The sequence below is a fragment of the Falco peregrinus genome, chromosome 1 (assembly GCF_023634155.1).
Source record: "Falco peregrinus isolate bFalPer1 chromosome 1, bFalPer1.pri, whole genome shotgun sequence".
NCBI classification, from domain to species: Eukaryota; Metazoa; Chordata; class Aves; order Falconiformes; family Falconidae; genus Falco; species Falco peregrinus.
The window spans coordinates 26,543,385-26,564,873 of record NC_073721.1 but is presented as its reverse complement, the minus strand read 5'-3'; the positions used below and the strand labels follow the sequence as shown (position 1 = coordinate 26,564,873).

Sequence of the window (21,489 nt, the reverse complement as noted above, 5' to 3'; positions counted from 1 at the left end):
AACAAGCTAGGGGAAAGAAAGGCCCCATGGCATTGGCCAGCCAGGTCACGCGGCCGTCCACGGCATCCAATGAGGAGCCTCCTCTCAGGTGCCTCGCGGAGAACGCGCCAACGTCTGGCGGCCGTTAACGGCCACCTGTGCCGTTACCTCGCGCCCCTCCAGCCCCACCCATGCCTGCCCGCCCAACCCCCCCGGTTCTTTACCCGCCCCCCCCCCCGCCTTTCTGAGCCCGCGGCCGCGTCGTAGCTCCCGCTTCGGCTGGGAGGCTGCGCGGGCGGAAGTGACGATGCCGGAGCCGCGGGATTCAAACCCCCGGAAGCGGGGCTGGGCTGGGGCCGGTTGCTGCCGCCGGCGGGTTGGGGGCCCCTGTCTGCCGGCACCCCCGGGGCTCGTAGGCCCGTCTGCTCCCTGCGGCCCGGCCCGAGCACCGCCAGCGGCAGCCGCCGAGCCCTGCGCTGCCCGCGCCTGACTAAAGCCGTGTGAGAAGCCGCGTCCTGCCTGGTGGAACGGGTCGCCGTTCCGTAACGCTACGTTGATTTTTTTTTTTATAGGTGCTTAAAGATGAACTCCAAGACCGCTAAAGATAGGGTTATTGGCAAGTGGGGCTTAAAGTCGGGTAGCTCCAGACCTGAGGGTGCTGTCGAGAAGTGTAAGGAGGAGAACGCTGCCCCGAGGAAAACCGTAGAGGAGGTGGCGAAAGGGACGAGCACGGTGACGGGTGCGGACGGGCCCGGGCAGCTGGAGGTGAGGTGGCTGTTAACAACCGTGGGGCCTGACTGCTCTGTCAGCGTCAGCCTGCCGTGTCCTGACTTTCTAAGCAAGATGCTGAGCTTTCCTCTTTAAAACTTAGTTTACATTGATGTCGCTACTGTTCTAGCTTGTCGTTTTTGTACTCAAGTGTTGTTCAACAATGACTGAACTAACAAAATTAGAATTGTCTGACAAGGCTATTAAATACAAGGACTTGAGGCCCATTAGTTCGTTAAGACCTGTATTCACCCGTCCAGCTGTTCCGAACAGTTGTCCCACAGAGCTATGTTGAGCACTTCCTGCAAAGAACATTATGTTTGTGAACAGTGGCCAAAAAGTGTTGAATATTTGCTTGAACTATGTTCTCAAAATCTTACTCTGCTATACATAAATAAAACCAATCAGATCACCACACTTCTTCAATTACAACCAAGGAGAAGAAATGAAGATGCTGCAATGTTCATGCAAGGTAAACCTTGGTTGCAGAGAAAGAAGTTCAAGACTTAGTGTGTGACCAAGTTGCATATTGGTACGCTTCATAGAAGGACTGGGAAACTTTAAATGGACTCTTCCAAAGGATACAGCTAGTGGAGACTAGGCATACTAATATTTCTAGGCTGCTGCTTTTGACAATAAGGCTTTTCATGTGTCTGCACTACATGTCAGTTGAGAAGTGCTAACCCAAGCACCGGCTATGGCTAGACCGCTAGCATACTGTTGTGTATAAATTCCTTGGTGTATTTTCTGTGCCTGGTGGAGTTTGCTGCTTGCTCAGATTTGGTTAGTTAATATTGGGTTCCTAGTTTGCAGGTGGAAAATAAAAAGTATGTTTAGATAGGCTAGATGCTATTTGGTGTCAATATTTTAACTCTAGTAAGCACCACACACTCTTCAACCACTCCCTAAATGAGGGTCTCTAAAATGCAATTTCTTTCAGTTTCTCTGTCATCTTCTTATGGTGTGATGTCAACACGTAGGATTTCAATATCAATCTTTCTCATGGAAAATGAAATGCTATCATAACAAGTTTACGTAGAGCTCCAAGGTATCTCAAATGCAGTACTAATGCTATGTAATAATTACCTCTGTTGGATGCCTGCTGAAAAGACAGTGTCTTTTGAAACTATCTACTAAAGCACATTTTGAAACTAAAGGCCAGATAATTTGGAAAACGGGATCCTTCTCCCAAGTGCTTTATTATGTAACTCTTGTAACACCTTATTGTCATCTAGTTTGCAAGAAAGCTCTGCTGCTGCTCAAAAGCTACTAAATATGCTAATCAACACTATGAAATGTATTGCCAGCCTCTTCATTAGAAGTGTTTTAGAGTTCTTGTACTGCTTGTGTTTTAAGGTTCATAATACTGTACTGATCTGCATTCATATACAAAACTGAGTACCTAACAACTCTGTGAAATCTGGTTCTTTGCATTCTTTTTGTTTCATCTACTTCAGACTGGGTTTACTATTACTTGAAATATTTCAGATGATCACTATAGTATTGTCTGTTTTGAGTAAAAGGTAATATTCTCAGCTAATTTAAAGCTGAGAGAGAATCTTTTGAAGTATCTTCTCAAACTGTAGTAAACTTGCTAATGCATTTGTTGCATAGGCTGGCGCTTATTCATTTTTACCACTTTTTTATTCTGTTTCATTTAGAAAATGCTTTCTCTTGAAATAGAAAAAGAAAACCAGAAATATCTTCTTGAAGAGAAAGACAAAGAAATCCAAAACCTGAAAGAAAAGCTTAGGTCCAAAACCAAGAATAGTGATGTCTTCTTATTACATAGTCAGCTTTTGGAAAAAACAAAGGAAGCAGAAAGGAAAGAAAGGTTACTTCGTTGTCTATATGAAGAAATGAACCAGTTAAAACGTCATTTATCCACTGTTACTGCAAAATGTTCTGAGCTTGAAAACAGAGTTGGTACTTCTCAGGCATCCCAGGTAAGTACTGAAGAAACACTAATTGCAAATTCCAAGTCTAACCTGCTTACAAGTTACACTTGGAATCTGTGCCTATTAAGCACCAGCATCTGTTGTAAAATAGAATGAATTTTTAATCTTTCAAGTTGCATTGCAGCTGAAATATTCATGTATGAAGCGAGATGGTGTCTAGATTGAATGCTAAATGAAGAACAGTCAGGGAGCACAGCTTCAGGCAGTGCAGCTGGGGAGGGAATTCTCTAGTGCTGTACAGCAAGGTCCCTTTCGCAAGCTCACACACAGGTGGTATGACTAGTGGTGCTACAGGTAATGATCCACGACTGCTTAAGCAGCTAGATTTGTATGCTCAGTGATTAAATGGACTGAGAAGGCACCTGTAATAGAGACAATAGGGGCATTAATAATGATAAACTAAGCTCCTTGCCTAATTCAGCTTCAGTAATGAGAATACCTTTCTTGTCCCTGCTCTTATAAATCCTTATTTGCTCCTTGGTTGTTAAAACTAGTTGCCTGTACTTTACATGGCCTCACACATGGTACTTAAATGTGCCAGAAGATAGGACAGGAATAATGAGTTGCTTCTCTCACTTAAAGTGGTTAATAGGTATGGTGCCAGGTACTTGACAGCTTTTACAAGTGTATTTAGTTTCCTACAGTTGTTTTTCCACCTGCCTGTTCTAATGCTCCATGAAAAATGCAGTAGTATCTTGGTAAAGGGGCATGGGGAGGTTGGTGCCTGTAAGTCTTTCCCAGCTTTTGACCTGAAGATGGTGCTGGTTCCCCATGCTCTACATGGAAGTTGAGTAATTTCTGGAAATTCAGCTTTAGCCAAATAAATAGCAAAATATCTTAGTCTAATAATTTTTCAATGATAATACACATGTATCACTTCTAATAATGAGTTACCTTGGGAAATACCATTTTAAATGCAATGTGTTTATTTTCAATTTCAAAGAAACATTGCACTTTGTTAGAGAATTTAAAATATATGTCAGATTTCCATGTATTTTTGTCAGTGAACTGCCAAAATATCTTTTAGTTTAAAACCAGAATTTTCTTTTACGTTTTTTCTTACTGATTTATCAACAGAGGACAACAAAATGTGATTGATGTTTTGACTGGATGTTTTGGGAAACTTGAAAACAAATAAGCAATGCTGCTTGAAACTGCTAGGTGGCATATAAGCAGCAGGTATACTCTGAAATGGAAACAACAGTTATATGACACAATTTTAAGAGAGTTTTCATTGAGTCAGAATTCTAATGTTCATAAAATAGGATTTAGAGACACCACAATTGCTCGGATTCCTATTTTAATTAGGAAGTGCTAAAGTTTTGTAATTGCATTCAAAGTTCGTCTGTATTTTTTCAGTTACATACCTTGTTCTAAAAATCACAGGAAATCTTTGAAAAAATTTAGCTTGCATTTGGGTAGTAATCTACATTTTTATTTCCTTAAAGTTCCCTCTAACATATATCTACACTATTTCAAAAAAGCTTTCTGTCATGCAATGAATAAACATGCCAGATCATGAAAGAAGTATAACAGTTTGACTGCTCTCTAGTTTTAGATGGGTCTAAAGAACTCCGACGCGTACTTCAAGCACTCCACTGTGAATCAGGTCTCATAAGATCAGTCAGTGTGTCCTTAAGGTTCCAGACAGAGTTGAGTGGTTTCCCAGATATTTATAATCTTATCCCGTTATCCCAGTGAAGTAGTCAAGGTTCCTAGCTTTCCCCAGCAACTCCTATAGGTCTAGCTTATTGTCAAACTGGTATGAGGATACAAAAACAGAGCTAACGCTTAACTTTTCTGTGTATTTAAATAATAACATTGGTTTTTAGAAGCTCTCTTGTACCCTGCAGGCATTTCAAGACAGCAGTTCAGTAGAAAACACATTATATAGTCTTCCTACTAAATGTTTTAATGTAACTATGAGTTGCAGAGCTATGGAATAAATTAAATACAAGTCTTCATCCTGTATCTTGCAGGACACTTGACTTTACATCTAGGAAGCTCTTTTCTGTGTAACTTGGATACTTAAAAAAAATTAAAAACTTTAAACACAAAAGGCATGTGGTATATGCATCTGGTTTCAATTTTTAAAATATGACATTTATGTGACAGTAATAGTTTTATAAGACTAGTTTTACTGTTTCAGCTATTTATTTTAAAGAACATTAACAGGTTGTTCTTTATCTGCAGGAAGCTGTAAAGAACAGCAGTGGATCACCAACTAATCTTTATGAAGTTGAAAAACAACTGAAAGATGTAAGTTTCCTGTACAATGCTGCAAGTACAAATAATGTGTATCAAGGTGCCTAAGAATGTAAATCATCGCCATATATGGTTTTGGGTAGTATGGGACCTCAGAGTGTATGTTTCCTTCTAAAATACAATATCTAAAATTAATTTGTGACAAGACAAATAAGAGGACAGCGTTTCCATCATCTTTGAAAAACTTTGGAACATTAGAACAAACTGGCTGCTGACAAAACAGGAGCCCTAAGGAACTGACCTCAGAGCTGACACTGCCTGGGATAGCATGTGTTTGGATTAGAAACCTCCTGAGGTTCCTTCCAACCTGAATAATTCTATGATCCAATCAAATACAAAATCTGTGTCCTTGTTCTTACAAACTTTAAGTTGCAATGATACAGTTTTAGTTTATTCCATTTTCAAGGTCTGTTATCTTTATATTTTATTTTGTATTTTAGGTTGAAAGATTAATCTTTCATAATTTGGGCATGATTCATGAAAGCCTTTTTATAGTCATTTTCCCATTTCAGGAAGTAAGCCAATTGTTATTTGATATTGCTGCAATTTTAACTCATGCTCAACAGCCTGACTTACCTTTCCAAATGAAGATGGGGTTTATTTATTATAGAGAAGATTACTACAGTTTGCAGCAGAATTAACTGCCTTATCTTTAAACTGTATAATACTTAACTTCTAACATAAGTAAGAAATAAGACTATTTTTAAAATCTGATAAATTACCAGAAGCTTTTTTCTTGCTCTTATGTTCTTTTTCATGAAGGCTCTTGAGAAAAACCAACAGTGGCTACTGTATGACCAGCAACGTGAAGTGTATGTCAGGGGACTGCTTGGAAGAATCTTTGAACTTGAACAGAAGTCAGAAATAGTTAGCGAACAAGAATCTAAAGAATTCAGTTCAGAAGGTATCTACTTTATTTCTTCCCCACAAGTGACCCAAACCATAATTATCTATGGAATAAGTTTTCTGAAAACAAATTATAGCACAATTAAGCAGAATCAAGAGTTTCTTCTTGAAGTTTTGGTTTCTTAATGGTGAAACTTGGTTAAGTAAAATTTCTTTGCTTCCTGTTGCCTAGCTATGTCACTTGATAAACAGTATTTCATGCTCTTATCTACTTCAAAGATGTTTTTTTTAACAGCCTCGACACTCTGTTAGTAATCTGTTTGTCGAAAGTGTTGAGGCAAATACATGTATGTCTCCCATCCTTCAAAGTACACTTACAACCTACATAATGGAAGCATTAAGGATTTATTAGCTAGGTGTGGGTCAGGTTTTTTAAACCCACTTTTTTACAAAATAAATATTATAAAAATGACTCAAGACTGCCACGTTCTTAACTCACCTGAACAGTTGTTACAGGGCATGAAAACCTGTTATAGGTTCTGGCACCTATCCAAAACAGTGCTTTGCAATATGGATCTGGCCACCTCCAGCTCACTTCTGTGCTATGCAGGTCCTCAGTAAATGAGCACCCCAGAGTGACTTGGGTTGTGCTTGACCGGCACATGGAATAAAATTAAAACCATGTTGAACAGAAGAACTAGGAGTTGCCTTGTTTTTCTTGTTATCAAATTATTAATTTCATATGCTGCAACTGACCTGCAAGGTAAAGTGACCAAATAGGACTAGCATCATCTCAAGTAAGAGTATGCCCACAGATACTTGCCACTCTAGTACTTCATGTGCAGTGGCTTGGTTTCTGTACTACTGCTTGAATTGTTATGGAAAACGGTAAAATATCATCATGATCTTGTTTTGGTGCTGTTTAGAAATCTGTGAACACTATTTTAGAGGGAGGCAGACTGAAGTAGCTCACCAGGAAAAGTAACTCTGAGTTAACTGCACTCAAAGCTTTGTCATCAGAGCAGCCAGGAGACTAGGAGTAAGGGCATAAAAAAAGCTCCTCTCTTCAAGCAGCTAGGCAGTAGCAGAAATCCAAGTTTAAGAACCTGCTATACAAGTTGCAAGTAGGTATGACAAGTTTTTCCAAGGAAAAGCCTGGTCTATCTCGGAGGATCTCACCACCCTATACAGGAGCATTGCTAACAACGTAAGGCCTGGCTCATATTCAAGAGGAGAGACAACAGTCAAGCAAGAAACTATCCCTAGTAAATTACACTGAAGAATGAGGGGAAGCCTTCAACAGGAAAATCAAAGTAAAGCAAAAAATCAGCAAAGCCTGTGAAATTCTGCATTCCTTGTTCTGCTTCCAGGCATATTTTATATTACTACTGAATCTCTACAGACTGCCTCTCCCCCCCCCCTTATTAAAATTTTCTTGGGTCAACAAGCAGAATTTTTTTTTCAATCTGCGGTTTAAGTAACAGTCACTAGCCAAGAAGCAGGCATTTTTTTCACCAAAAAACCCTATCCTTGTTCATTGTATTTGCCATTCAGAAGAAAATGATAAGTTTGCAAAAGACAATGGATGGTTTGGCTTTGGTCAGCTGTGCTGAGTAGAGCCCATTGGATCCCCAGGGTACCTCTGGGGAGGGAGTAAAGCCAGAACGTTGGCTAATGAGTCTAAAGCTGGAAGTGAGAATCTAGTGTCTTTGGTTCCCATGCATCAGTATAATGCATGAAGCCATATAAACTCTCTGTGTGGGTGATCGCGCCTGTGGGTCAGGGCAAAGGATGTAATATTGCTGTAACAGTGAAGGAAGTAGCTGTAGCATGGAATACTATATACAAGCCAAGTTGCAGTATTTCAGTAACTGCATTGGGAAGGAGACTTTACTGTGTTGGAAGTACTGAAAGCTCTTTTAATTAGTTTGGTGCCAGTCTGAGCTCTGTAATAGCCTAGAAAGTTGATTTCTATCAATACGCCTTAAAATGCTGTGAAAGAGTTGGTGTTATGATTTTGAAGTGATTTCCCACACACAATCAATTATTTCTGACTCATTAAGGTCATCTACAAGAGGAAAAGCAAAAATATTATGACCAGTTGTTACTAACTGCTAAGAGTGATCTTGAGACTGAAAGACGCACTGTAACCCAGCTGAGATCTGAACTTAACCAACTCAAAATGAAGTATGAAGAAACACAACAAGAAATAAGTTTAAATGCCACTTTGCAGTCGCAACAGGTTGCTGAAATGAAGACTCTAGAAAATGAAAATAAAATGAAAGGTGAGAAAGTGCAGAAACTAAAACAAGAAAATGAAGCTATTAAAGAACAGCTCAGAGAAGAAAAGAGAAAGTCTGAAGACTTTTTGTGTCAGGTAAGTGGATGCATTTGAAGGTTTAAGTTCATTAGCAAAGAACTGAGAGGTGAAAAATTATACTTGATCAGAACAGACCATTCCTCACTTGCTCTTGTAACTGTTCTTTATGTATATCTAGATTCATGTCCTTGTGATTAAAATTGAAGTCTTTCTTTAATATATTGGTTTGAATAAAAATACAAACTTCTATGAAATGTTCTTGTTTAAACAAGGAATAAACTTGTTCACTTATTTACCTGGTTGTGTGGGACACGAGGGAGAAGTGAGAGAATACTTAAACTAATTTTAATCTAGTTCACCCTCAAGGTTAATAGTAAATGAGAACAGGAAAGGTAAAAATCCAAGTCCATACAGGCTATTTTATCATGTGCCACAATACACACGTGGGCTTGAGTTTCGTACTTGCTGGATAAGCAGCTGTGTCCCTGGATAGTGCCCCCAGCCAGCCGCTGTGGACATGCAGCTAGGGGGTTTTTTTGGTATATTTTTCCATTCAGAGGAGTTCCTGCATTTGGTGCTCTATATGAGGCCATAAGGCACAACAGAGTACTAGAAAGTAACAGCTGGGTAAGTAAGGGAAGGGATGGACCCCAAGTTGTCACTGTCTTGAAGATGGCTATGTTAGAAACAACTGAGTTCTGTAATTCCCTATAAAGTCTCAGAAGGGCCTTACAGGCAGGCTGTTCAATATGCATGGTTTACGCTGTTGCCAGATCTGTTCTGTCAAACTTGCATCAGATTCTCACTGCTTGCAGGGCTTGCCCATCTCCCAGAGGTTACCCTGATGACTTCAGTGAAATAATTCTGTCTGTAAATGAAGTTCTTAATTCTTCCTTCTTTTTTTGAGCCCAATGACTTTAACCACTCTGGCTGATCAGAGGTGGGGAAGACATGTGTGCCCTGTATATTTGTATTTAAAAATATTCACTGCTTGCTTCCTTTTGTCTGGAATACTCATGAGGACTTTGCCACTTCCCCTACGTGGAGAGTTACAGTGGTGTCTTAGAATATTCCTATCAGCATGGTGACACTAACAACAACAACAAAATTTTTTTTCTTCTGGATGCAAAATCATGACCACATCTGCTGCTGAAGTCCTCCTTGAAGGACTGTCCTCAGGGCATCCAAGTAAGGTAAACTTGCTACTTGGAGAAGTCTGAGGTCAATGACAAAGCAATGCAGAACTGAAATTTTAACTATGAGAATAAAATTTACTAGGTACCAAAGTAGGCTAAAACCAGAATAACAGTTTTAGCTCTCTAAACACAGGCTAGTTCTCACTGGTTAATGATGACTAAAAGCTGTTGATGTTGTTCCGCTCCGCCCCCAGCTGAACAACAGCATTTGCTATAACAAGTTGATACATGCTGATAATGGAGGATATTTTTATGTATTTATTTACTTAATCATTTACACTATAGTAAGTTCTGAATCTTAAATTTTTTCTCTTTAAAAAAAAAAAGTTGCATTGTTTTTTTTTTTTCAGTGTCACTGTATGTTGGTGCAAACATAGGCTTTGTGTGTGTATTTTTGTCTGCATCCTGACAATCACCTAGGGAAGTTTTGTTTGGGTTTTGTGGTTGGGGTTTTTTTTGTGTTTTGCTGTGGGTTTTTTTGCCTAACTATAATATCATCCTGCCTTCCCCCAGCTCAGTGCAATATTAATGCTTCCCTGGGGTTTTTCCCCAGGGAAGCAGAGATAATTGAATTGGGGTTGGCTGTTGCATAACAGGCATACATTTTCTGTTATCATTGGAATATAAAAGACACTTCCATCCCTTTTTAGATGCATGATTTGTTAAGCTTATTAACTGTTGGATGAGGAAGTTGTTTGTTACAAATATTTTTCTGCCTTGTAGGTGCAACTCCTTCGCAAATCATTGCTCAAGCAGCAAGAGGAACACACTCGAATAGCTTTGTTGGAGCAACAGGTACGCAATTATATGCAAAGAAGCTGGTATTTAATCTGTATTATGCACAAAGGTTTTTCTAGACTAACTTCAAATTTAAGAATTAGTAGAATATTAAGGTAATATTAGTCATGAGTATTCAGCTATGAATAATCTCCTAATGCTTCTAAAAATTTTTACATGTCTGTGAAGGAAGATCTGTAACCTTTTACAGATCAGAGGGTGTGACTGGACCTGATGTTTTTTTCTCTACAATCCTTGTTCAACTGTACAGTCTCAGATTAGGTATGGGAAACATCCTAAAACCAATCAGCTCATTGAAGTTTTGTAATATACTCTTGATAAAATTATACAAATTCCATTACCATCTTTTCAATCTTCTTCATTTTTCCAAGTACATTCTTACAGATCTTATCAATGATATTGGGGAAAAAAAAGTTAATTTATTTGCTAAGGTTGGGTGTACAATGTTACCCATAGTTATTGTCCAAATTACCTTGCTAGAAGATCCTGGAGTAGAAACTGACATTCTTAATGAGAACTTACATTACATTTTTCTCTAAAATCTTCAGTTTACAGTTGCAAGACAGCTTGAAATACCCTCTAATCAAAATAACTTAAAACTTCACCTCTAAGGGAGATTATAATTGGGCGTGTATGAATTTTAGGATACGATTGCAGAGTAAATGTAACTTTAAATATATAAAGGGGAAACATTCCCCCCCCCTCCCCCCCCGGTTCTTAATAATTCTGACTTTAATTCTTTAACTTTCACTTTGGGGGGTTGTCAGATCCAGATATGCACCACAGACTTTGAAAATGAAAAGCTTGATCGCCAGAACTTGCAGCATCAGTTAAACAAAGTCCTTAAAGAACTGCGCAAGGCCAGGGAGCAAATAACTCGTCTGGAACCTCTGGTATGTACTGAATAACCTGCAGGTGAATTTAGTCAGGGATTTTGCATAAATGTACATCTTTTCACTTTGGGTTCTTATTTAAAGCAGAGGGAGTCTTCTGTTTGTCATCACGTATTCACTGTAGGTCCTTATATCCTTTAGGTATGTGGTCCCAAGGTACAGAACCCTACGTCAACTAGCTAGGCATTGTTTTTTCTCCATAGTCTGTACAGAGAGCTAGTACTGCGGAAGGAGATCTGGAACAGTGATGTTCCTGAGCAGGGAACATAACTGTACTTTGTATGACAATGTGCTACCCAGTTTTGTCTGTTGCACAACGACAAAGCTTCAGTATGCTTTTACTCAGACTTCTTGCTAGTGAACAGGATGTGATCCATAAATAGAGAAGTCTAATTCCTCCCCGCCATTACCTGATACAGGATGGGTGGGTCATTAAACCTGGGTTTTCCATTTCCAAAAAGACAAGCTCCCTACTATAGTGAAAAAGGACATTTGTTGTATTGTGAGGACTGTGGTCTGTTTGCTGTTTATTACATAAACCCAAAGCAAGCCACCCAGACTGGAGCCCTAGGCTTACTGGAGAAACTTGTAGGGAAAGATTAAGCATTAGGTAAGCCATTGATCTGTTTTGCTTTGCATCCAGGATTGCCCTGGTCTTGAACAGAAATGCATTTTGATTGTTGGCACTTCTGGAACTTGTATCTTGTAAGCTTAGGTGATAGCTGAATAGGATCGTTAAAACTGCAGCTCTGGACTCAAATGAGGTTCAAAATGGAAATCAGACACTGGCATCCTTCATTAGATCAGGTCTGGGGCCACAGTGATTTTTACAGAGAAGATAAATGAAAAAGCTCCTAACAAGTTGCAGATGAGAAGAATTCTTCTGTGACTCATACCAGACTGCTCTCCCTCTTAGTTGTATGCAACCTGGAAGCATTTTCTCAAAAGTGGAAGGGAGTGGAATGAACCCTGCAATACTGATGTTCTTAACTCGTGTTGCCCCTGGGAGACCCTCACTTGCTAGGCCTCAGTTGCTGCTGCTACCAGGGGAGGCCCTTGGAAAACCATCTGTCTGCTGTGAGTAGAACAGAAGTTTGGGCAGAGCAGTGAAGTTACAGCTTTGAGTTTCTCTGTGCGAAGAAGCTGGGCAAGTAGCCCTCAGGCAATGAGGTGCCTTTTACAGTTAGGGATGGCCTTCACAGGCAGAGACTTCATGCATGAGATCAGGAGGAGAAGAGAAAATTACAGCAGAGAAAGGTAGTGTGTGAGTGGCCACAAAGATGGTTGGGGAAGGATTCCCAGTCAGACATTGTGGGAAACCTGTCTTAAATAGTCTGCAGAGAAGCTACCTGCAACATAATTTAAATGTGGTGTTAGAACTGTACAACAGGCTCTCTGTTCTTAATGCAAGTAGCATAACTGCATTTTAGCCATCTTTAAAATGCTACCCTGAGTGCTGTAACACACACGTGGCTTGTATGCCGTGAAACCTTAGTATTTTTTCCTGCAGCATTTGATCAGCACATGCATGCCTCAACCTTTTACTGAAGCTTCTCCTTTTCCAGAAACTCCAGGAATCTGGACATGTGGAACCACAAGATTTGCAAGCTGCATTTGAAGAGCAGCTGATCATGTATGACAGAAGTCCTTCCCAGAAACATTCAAGCCTCCTTGATGAAAGTTTTCTTGAGTGTCCCAGATGCGGAGTCCAGTACCCAACAAGCCAGCACAGAGAGTTACTAGTACATCTTGACTTTTGCACAGCTTGAGCTCCAAATGGACTTAATATCTGCTTTATACTTGCTGCCAATATGCTTTTCTACAAAGGCAAAAGATGTGAAAAAAACCCAAACCTTTTTACTTAAGGTTGTATAAAGGACTACTAGTTTTAGAATTCAGTTCCACAAAGACATAGTAATTTATTTGGCATCAGCTATTTTAGCTGACATTTTTGCAAAAAACAGTTATTGCATTTTTGGTTGCAAATGGAAGTATTTTTAGAATTGGGAATATCTTCAAATAGTAAACTACTGACTTTTTTTGCACTATTAAAAATGAGAACAGTAAAAGTACACCCATTGTGTCATGGTTTATTTTAATGTTTGGCATATGCAGTTCTTGGTTGGTGAATCCTGATGACTGTGCTTGTACCTTAACTGACAGCAATAGCAGCAAAAGGTTTTTGGCCCTCATACGTGCACTACATATTTATATATACATGGGATATATATGTGTAGCGTGTATACACATATGTATCATATACACGTGTAATGTATCAAGCTAGTGATACATTAAGACTCAGAAGGGTTATGTTAGATCTTTGCTGCTTAAGATTCATGTTGAAAATATCCATCTTAAGTAGCTTATTTTCCTGAACAGTAGTCAGGGGTGACTTGGGGTTCATAAAAAATGCTTGACCAAGGTTTAAGCTCTTCTCAAAAAAAAAAAAATAAAAATTGGGAAAATAAACTTTCTAGCAAATACAAACTTCCTTGGCACTGAAAAAAGTTTTTATATTTCAGACTGTCAGAGACCATTTTTGAAGTTTGCATATAGAATTATGCTGAAGTAAACTTGTTCGCACTTCTGTATTTTAGGAGTTAGTTTGGAAATGTCAGTTATTCAATCTGTTACATTTGGCAAATGTCCCAGTTTAAAAGTACAGTTTCTAATTAATTGCTTTAGTGGATTTGAAGTATCACTATTTTGGTATTAATACAGAAAACAAGCTACCAATAAACTCTTGCAACAAATCAGAAACTGGCCAAAAAATTCCCTTATGGATTTGCAATCACATGGTGTTTTCCTCTAGCATCTACTGTAAACCTGGATCTGTTGCTGGCATCTTGCTCCTTGCATCTGTAGTTAAGTCCAAGAAGTTCCTTCCACAAAAGTTAAAGTAAGCAAACTTTTATGAAGATATACTAGTTAAGATAAATTTCCTGCTTTTCCATGTTTATGGTTTGCTGGGGACAGTGCAATCCCCAAGGGCTGTCTTTCTCTGTTATACTGATTCTGACTGCTAGGTAATAGCAGCTTTTTCCATCATGCTTTGCTGCAAAACTGCATGCACTTATAGCCTGTAATGTTCACCCTAATCTCTGATTGTTAAATCTTATATATGAAGATGTTTTCAATAACTATTATAATACCAAGTGATATTATCAATTAAATCCAGCTTTTGAGAGACATAAAATGCTAAAAGTTATTATCTTTATATCTGAAATATCTTTGCCAAATCTATTGTATTAGCTACTACCTATTTGCTTTTCATTGACCATGTCTCAGGCTAATCTTTGTGTTTGACTGTTTGCTCGATTGTAACAACAGGTTTTCTGACCAAAGATTAAATGAACTAATGAGTAAAACTGAAATTATGCTTCAGAAACTTAAGGTTTTGCCATAAAAGAAATTGTCTTAATTTCATGTCTGTCTTTCTAAATATCTTTTAAATTCAGGATAATGACTCTGCTTTTTATTGCACCCTAATAATTTTAATCTCTAATGAAACTACTTTGGTAAGTTTTAGTTGTCTTTTAACAACACATTAATTAGCTAGTACTGCATTCCCAGCTGCATACATGGCACAGTTTCTGCAAAAGGAAGTTCTGATCTTTTATGTATTATAGATGAAGTAAGTTGACCTGCTGCAGGTCAGCACTCTTCAGTATTTATGAGGCTTTTTTAAATTAGCATAAAACACTTTCTCATTAGAAGCTGGTACTGTAGGGGGAGACTCAAGGGTTATCACATTATCAATGTTGAAAAAGTTTTGTTCATTCCAGCATTTTTTCTGAACTTTAATGATGTATTTAGCCCTACCTGCTAAATACCAGACTTAACCATAAAAAACTTTGCTGACAAATTTATACACAACATCAGTGTGGTATATGTTGAAAAATACCAAAATGACATTCTAGTGCATCAAAAGGCCTATTTTGAAGGCAAAACCACAAATACTATTGTCACCACCTACATATGACTGAAAGTATAAAACTCCAACTCTATAAAGCATGCAGATTGTATCACTGCTTTTTTTCAGAAGCTAAGAATGAAAATTATTTTTTAGCCTAAAAGTAAACTAACAAGAAAGAGGTCTGCTGCTGCTCCTCTCGTTATACATAGGAAAGAGAGGTGTGTGCCTTATGTGCTGATCTAAATTTAGCTGTAAGTTCAGTTCTTCGTAAGATAGGAAGTAATTTTAAAAATGCTGTTCTTTCAAGCACTTTTTAAAAATTTTTAGTAGTCTTTTTCAGAGCTACGTTAAGTAATTGAATTTCAACCTAGCAGAAATTCTGTGAAGTCTACTTCATCTGAAAATGCTGGTTTAGGGAAGCTTCTGGATTAATACAAGAGTTCACCAATACTAGCATATTTATAAATCCTGGCTTTCATATACAGTGTTCTTTGCAAACAGCAAGTGAATTGTGGGTTTGATGCAGTGTGGTATGGTTGGAAAGATGGCTAAACTCTGCAAAAGAACTGATTTTTTTTTTATACAAGGAGAGCTGCTTGTGGAATAATAACAAAGGAAAGATGGCTCTTATTTTTCTGATATCAAATAGATCAACTGCTAATCATTTACTTGCTTGTGCAGCTTTTCTCTCATTTACTCTTGGTTTTGGTAACCATCTTTCACACTGTTATTTGTCATGTGCCAATAACTGTACTACAGGCATTTAGGCAAACTATACAACAAACCACTTAAGTTTAACTGTGCAGATAAAAAGTGGCAGGGAGGTGTAGTGCCAGTAATGCTGTAAAAGAATCGCGCTGAACAGCACAAATATTTAGAGACAACAGGATGTCACTGTTCACCTGGTAAAGAACACCAATGTAAATGGTGCAGTGTCCTTGAGAAAACTAGGGGGAATATTGCTCTTGCGATTCCTCCATAACAAAGCAGAGTTAAGTGGGAGTTACAAGCAATGAAAACGTAGCAGTAGAGGAGCTCTAGGCATTTCCATTTTCATCTGGTAATCAACCTGTCTATTAGTTTCCATATCTTATAATCTGATCAAATTGTTAAGATTACAGTCACAGGTGTGGCTATAGTTTTACCTTGAAATCTGTCAGTAATTATCTCTAGCATACACAAGCTACACAATGTACAGTGGCACTATGCAAGTCAGAATACTACTTGGAACATCGCAAAATCTTTTCCTTTCTCTAATTTGGAAAACAACAGAATTAGGTAGCCAAGTGGTACTCCCTGCAGTAAGGGATGGTCCTGCTGAAAGTCTCTGGGTGTTAAGAAACATGGCCATATTGTCAGTATGGGGGTCTGTCTGGGTTATTTTCAAAGCAGCCATCCAGAGCAAGGCAGCTGCCTATCTCCCAGGGCAGGGCAGCGCAGGACCACTCTGAAGTCACCTGCACAGAGAGTGACTGCGTTGGAGAATTCTGCTGTGTTGGTGAGGTTTTAAAAGGTGAGGAAGGAAATTAAAGTGTGATGCCTAACAAGGAAGAAGAAAAGCCAAGGAATTTTAGCCCAAATTAACTTAGCTTTAACTCCTGGAAAAAACCCACTGGCATAGAACCAGCAGTGGAATCCTGTGTCCCCAGTTTTCCTAACTGAGCAAGTGCTATAAATTGAGAAAAGGCAAAAGATGTGCTAATGTGGACCTTTTGCTTCAAATGCCAGTTTCATAACAATGCAGAGAAATACATTTGTTTACTGTATACAATGGGTAGCACAACTGGCCAAAAAGCTGCGTTGCATAATGAAGTCTCAGTAATTTATAGCCCTAAGAACATCAGTGCAGCAAAAAATGGATCTTTGTTCTGACTCACGTGGCCAGAACACACGGTGTCTCTGACAAGCAGCCTGAAGTGGATGCCCAGGGTATAGCCTGAAGATAGGGGATGCATGTGGGACCTTCTAATAATCTTAAACTTTAAGAGCCAGATGTGGTTCCCACATGTTCGCATCTCTCAGTGGATTTTTCTTCTAGCCTCCCCTTAAGCCCATTTTAAAACACAAAATAATTAACAATTAATAATGTATTAGACAATTCCATGGCAGTCTATCTGATTCCAAAACTATTTATATTTTCATAGCTGGTGCAGATACTAGTAGAGTACACATAAAATTTGAAACACTCCAAGGTAGGAACTGAGAGCTCTTTGGAGGACAGCAGGAGTTTTCAATTTATCAACACCAATGATCCAAAATAAATAGGATGAAGTATTACATGTAGGAATAATCAGCTACCAAACCCTGAAATAAATAGTATGACAATGTATCAGAAAGTTTCTTGGGATTACAGTAAACAGAAACTTGACCATGACTCAATATCCCACCTGCATGATTTTGCAACAGTTGTACATGATAAATAGACTCCTACATTTTACACCTAAGCTTTCATTTCTAGCCAATACAGATGAGACTTTCAGCTCAAATACTGTATCCAACTTTGAGTATTGTACTTCAAGAACAATTTAGGCTAACATGAATGTAGTGTCTTTCAAATTTCTGATCAAATTCATGAAAGAATCAGGGTCCCGCAGCCTAGAAAACACCATGAAGAAAAATGACAAAATTTCATACAGAGGAATGAAATAAAGTCTTTCTTTGCTCAGTGAGAAGAGTAACAATTGCAACAGAAGACATTTTCACATAAGGAAAAACTTTCTGGTGGTTGTAATAGAGGAGCAGTGAAACACATTTTATGGAGGCTTACATCAGTGATGAGCAGTGAAACACATCACTTACGGAGGCAGCAAAATCACCACTGGAGATTTACAGGGACACTTATGTAACTGTCTAAACCATTCCTGACAGGTGAGTCTGCCTTGGGTCAGGGACATCAGCCAGATGGCTTCTAACAGTCCCTTGAAGCCCTATTTTTAATGACACGTATAGACCTGCAAACAATGCGCTGTAAGATTTGTAAAATAAATAAATAAATAAGCAAGCAAGCAAGCAAGCAAGCAGGTAACACAATGGCTGTTCTGCACTGACTCTTCATGTTATTCCACTCCATGCAAAGTCAGTAGCTACCACACCACAAGTCAATATAACAGTTTAGCTTCACCTTGTTTCTCAACTGGAGAATTACTGGCATTCCTATGTCTGTATAAACCTCTACTCTGAGCAGACAAAGCCATTTGATTTTGACACTTGCATTGATGCATTGTAACCCTGCTGGAAAACAACACAAGAGCAACTTGATGTCACTTAATTCCCTAGTGTTGGGAAATGCCTTGTTCCCACATTTTTTTAATGAACAGGGCCCTGGTGTCTGGTTCTTTGGCATTTGGGGAGTTTGGGCTCCTCTCCATAGGGTGCTCCAGGAACAGGATTCAGGAAGCCAGAGTATTGACTGGGTGTTCCCCAAGCCAGCCAGTGAGGAACATGACTCCTCAAGAAAGGCTAGGTGCAAAGAAAGGAGGTGCTGTTAAGGATGCACAGATGCACTTCTAGCACTGGCTGCCTATGACAAATGAGTCTCTTCTTGCAAAAAAAGCAGACTCCAAACAGGACACATATCCATGAAGTAAGACCTCCCCTTACACCCAGTCCCCCTTCAGACCTGCAATAGAGCTCTCCAGCAGTAGTCAGGAACACACTCATTTTGCTGTCTCTCTGACCAACCAAAAGTTCAAGCACTTCATACTGAATTAACAGTTTCAAAAAGAGAGAGCAAGATAAGGTGCCTCAGAATATTCTGTATGAAACAAGCCTGGGACCTTAATCATAGTGATTTCCAGCTGGCTTCTTGACAGAAGTGCAACCAGGTTTAATTTCCCTCATCAACTCAAAACTGGTGGATGAGCACACTGCATCAGCAGAAGTGCAAGTTTTATCAATGCAACAAGTGTGATATGGTCACCATTATCTCATTCAATTAGACAGAAAACTACACAGCCTGATTGAGGCATCCGTGTTTGAGGCATCCATGCTTCCAGACACGGTTTATGAGCAGCTCTAAGTCACATCTCATCAATCATTTCAAACAGCCACTGATAATGAAATACATGAACAGTGTGAGAAATAACATGATTTAGCATTACACTTGGGAACTCAGAAGGGTTTACAGCAGAACTTAAAGCTTTATCTGTACTTTCTCTCATTGGTGTTGCAATAGTGATTTTTCTTTCTCCAGCCCTAGGTTAATACTAGCTGAGAACAAGCCTTGCCTTCTAATACAGACAGATTTTCTTTGCAGCAGACAGGCACTCGACCTTATTTCAGAAGTGCCCGACTTTTAAAAGTAAAGCTTTTATCCCAATTCTGACCTGAAGAACCCCTGTTGCTCCCAACAAGTTACTCTTCTAAGATGAGACATGGAAAGCAAGCAAGCAGATTCTCTTTAAACCTGAGTAAAAGCATTCTCTAGTCACTGAGTTCTTGAATATGAGTGAAAACTATGACACCTGTGATCTCTGCACTGCATGCAGCCTGGAGGGCCAATGTGTTCAGGGAACGTCTGAGTACATCTCATGAGCAAGAGAGGTTGGTGACCAGTTTTGTTTGTAGTAGTTGCTTTGACGGCTCTGCATCAAAACTCATCAGCAGGTATGTAAGTAACTTTATAGACACCTGAAAGTCAGTAAAAGTCCAGTGGCACTTAGACTATAATTCTCCAAGTAAGTTTTGCTCTGGGTCTCAGGTCCTTGGTGAGTGTTCTACTAGATCCTGCAATGTCCAAATGAACTGTTCTGATACCCTGTATTCACTGATAAACTCCCTAAATCCATGGGCTAGATGTTAAGTTTAATACAGTATCTAAAACTGTTAAGAAACAACCTTATTTAATCAGAACAGTCTATCTGGAGCCGAGTCACCCTGGTGAAGCTTGGTTAGTGTGCGGCGTAACAGACATCATGACCTTCCAGGGGAATTCTCTGCTGTATGGATTATGTACGCACATTTGCACTTGGTTCAGACAGAACCTCCACCCTTGCTACAAGTCATGAGGAAATTGTTCAGTGCTGCTGTTGGCAGAACTTCTGGTGGTCTTTACAAAAAAACTGATCCAGCTCTTACTAGAAAGCACACCTACTGAAAAAATTATCAGCAGCTCTGCTTCTGACTGAGGCATTGGTCAACAATGCTGCTGCTACAGCTTGAAACTGCAGTGCCACTGGCACAAATCCCAGGAAGCATGCCACCCTGATGGATACTGACCACAGGAAAATGAGACTCTCTAGAAGGAACACTGACTTGCTCACTCCCCAGAAGAAATGGATTAGTTTTTGGCACAATCACACAGATCCATAGAAGCATGTGGTATTTTCAGTGGACACTGGAGTGGGGGAGCTTGCTACTATGTGAAGACAAACATGCATTTATATTTGCACTACAAGTTTAAAATTGTCCCTTGGATATTCACATAAATGCTTCAGCTCACTGATATTAAAGTATATAGTGGGTAAGCAGTTAGAAAACTTCCTAAAAAACAAAATAGTCAAAACAGATCTGTAGTTGAAGCAAACCTTACAATGGCATAACTTCTTATAAGCACAGAATTAATAGTGCCTAGAAGCAGAACAGCTGCAGTATGATAAGAGCAAAAATTAAAATAAAAAGCTAACCTTGGTTGCAACTTACGCTAAAGCCCTTATATATAGATGCAGCTAGAGTCACATACAAGCTTGGAACCTCTTCTGTGAAGACAGAGAGTCAACATTTCTAATGCAATGAATTTAAATCACTTAGCAAACATTAAATACATCTGTTACAGAAGTCAGTACTATTTACTTATTGTGATACAGGTGCATGAAAATAGACCCAAAAAACTTAAACACCCATACACATGCAAGAGGATGCATAAATAAGGCAAAAGCCTTTACTAGGTCATGTCCAAATGGAACAAGAATCCCCATCTCCCAGAATCACCTAGCCCAAGAGGTCCCTCTCTCTGGGAATATGTCTATACATAAGCTGAACTATGCCCACCTGTCATGACAGTTCTTGGCTGTCAGGGGAACAATATGAAAAACAGAGTTTGACTTATAACACAGCCCTTATCTGCCACAGAGAATGCAGTCTCGGACTTTCATTCAGGATGAAAAAAGCCCACAAAAAAGGAAACAAGATTTTTCCCCACTAGGCTAGCTAACCAGCTCCACAGAGGTCCCCGCAATTTTCATTTAACCTAGAACAATAAAATCTGAGTTGACTCCATGTTTCACCACTTCTGAGCATGACAGAGCACACAGGTTGAAAAAAATGATATAGGTTAAGCAATTGTAGCAGGTTTCCAAGCATTCTGTTAATCACTTCCTTGTCATAAGCACATGTGGAACATATACTGCACACAGCATCCACCTATTATAGTAATGCCAGAGTAGCTCTGTCAAGGTTAAGATTCCTCCCTTCCTCAGATTTCACGTTGTGATGGTTGCTATGATTGCAGCTACCCAACAGCAAATACAGCTTTTGTACTTCATGGGAGGGAAAACTATTTTTTTTTAGATAGTGGATCCATTAGATCCATAAGTAATTAGACTGTTTTTGT

The 21,489-nt window shown here is 39.2% G+C and overlaps 1 protein-coding gene across 2 annotated transcripts; it reads left to right on the top strand.

The window, feature by feature from the left end:
• The first annotated feature begins 306 nt into the window (after nt 1-306).
• CEP55 (centrosomal protein 55) lies at nt 307-14,480 on the top strand. Of its 2 annotated transcripts, none has more exons than XM_005238932.3 (8): nt 307-744; nt 2,409-2,693; nt 4,899-4,964; nt 5,733-5,874; nt 7,880-8,193; nt 10,056-10,127; nt 10,898-11,023; nt 12,589-14,480. In XM_005238932.3, exons 1-8 carry the CDS (start codon nt 562-564, stop codon nt 12,790-12,792), a joined length of 1,392 nt encoding a protein of 463 aa, XP_005238989.2. In that variant the 5' UTR covers nt 307-561; the 3' UTR covers nt 12,793-14,480. The 2 variants fall into 2 exon arrangements, with proteins under 2 accessions (XP_005238989.2, XP_027644737.2); XM_027788936.2 differs by lacking the exon at nt 307-744 and adding an exon at nt 774-1,219.
• Nucleotides 14,481-21,489: the final 7,009 nt, after the last annotated feature.

What these genes read in the sequence shown, in the direction of transcription:
- CEP55 (XM_005238932.3), top strand. Translation starts at nt 562, where the DNA reads ATGAACTCCAAGACCGCTAAAGATAGGGTTATTGGCAAGTGGGGCTTA. An exon ending in TAGCTTTGTTGGAGCAACAG is followed by an intron (nt 10,128 to 10,897) that starts GTACGCAATTAT and finishes GGGGGTTGTCAG; the next exon opens with ATCCAGATATGCACCACAGA. An exon ending in TAACTCGTCTGGAACCTCTG is followed by an intron (nt 11,024 to 12,588) that starts GTATGTACTGAA and finishes CTCCTTTTCCAG; the next exon opens with AAACTCCAGGAATCTGGACA.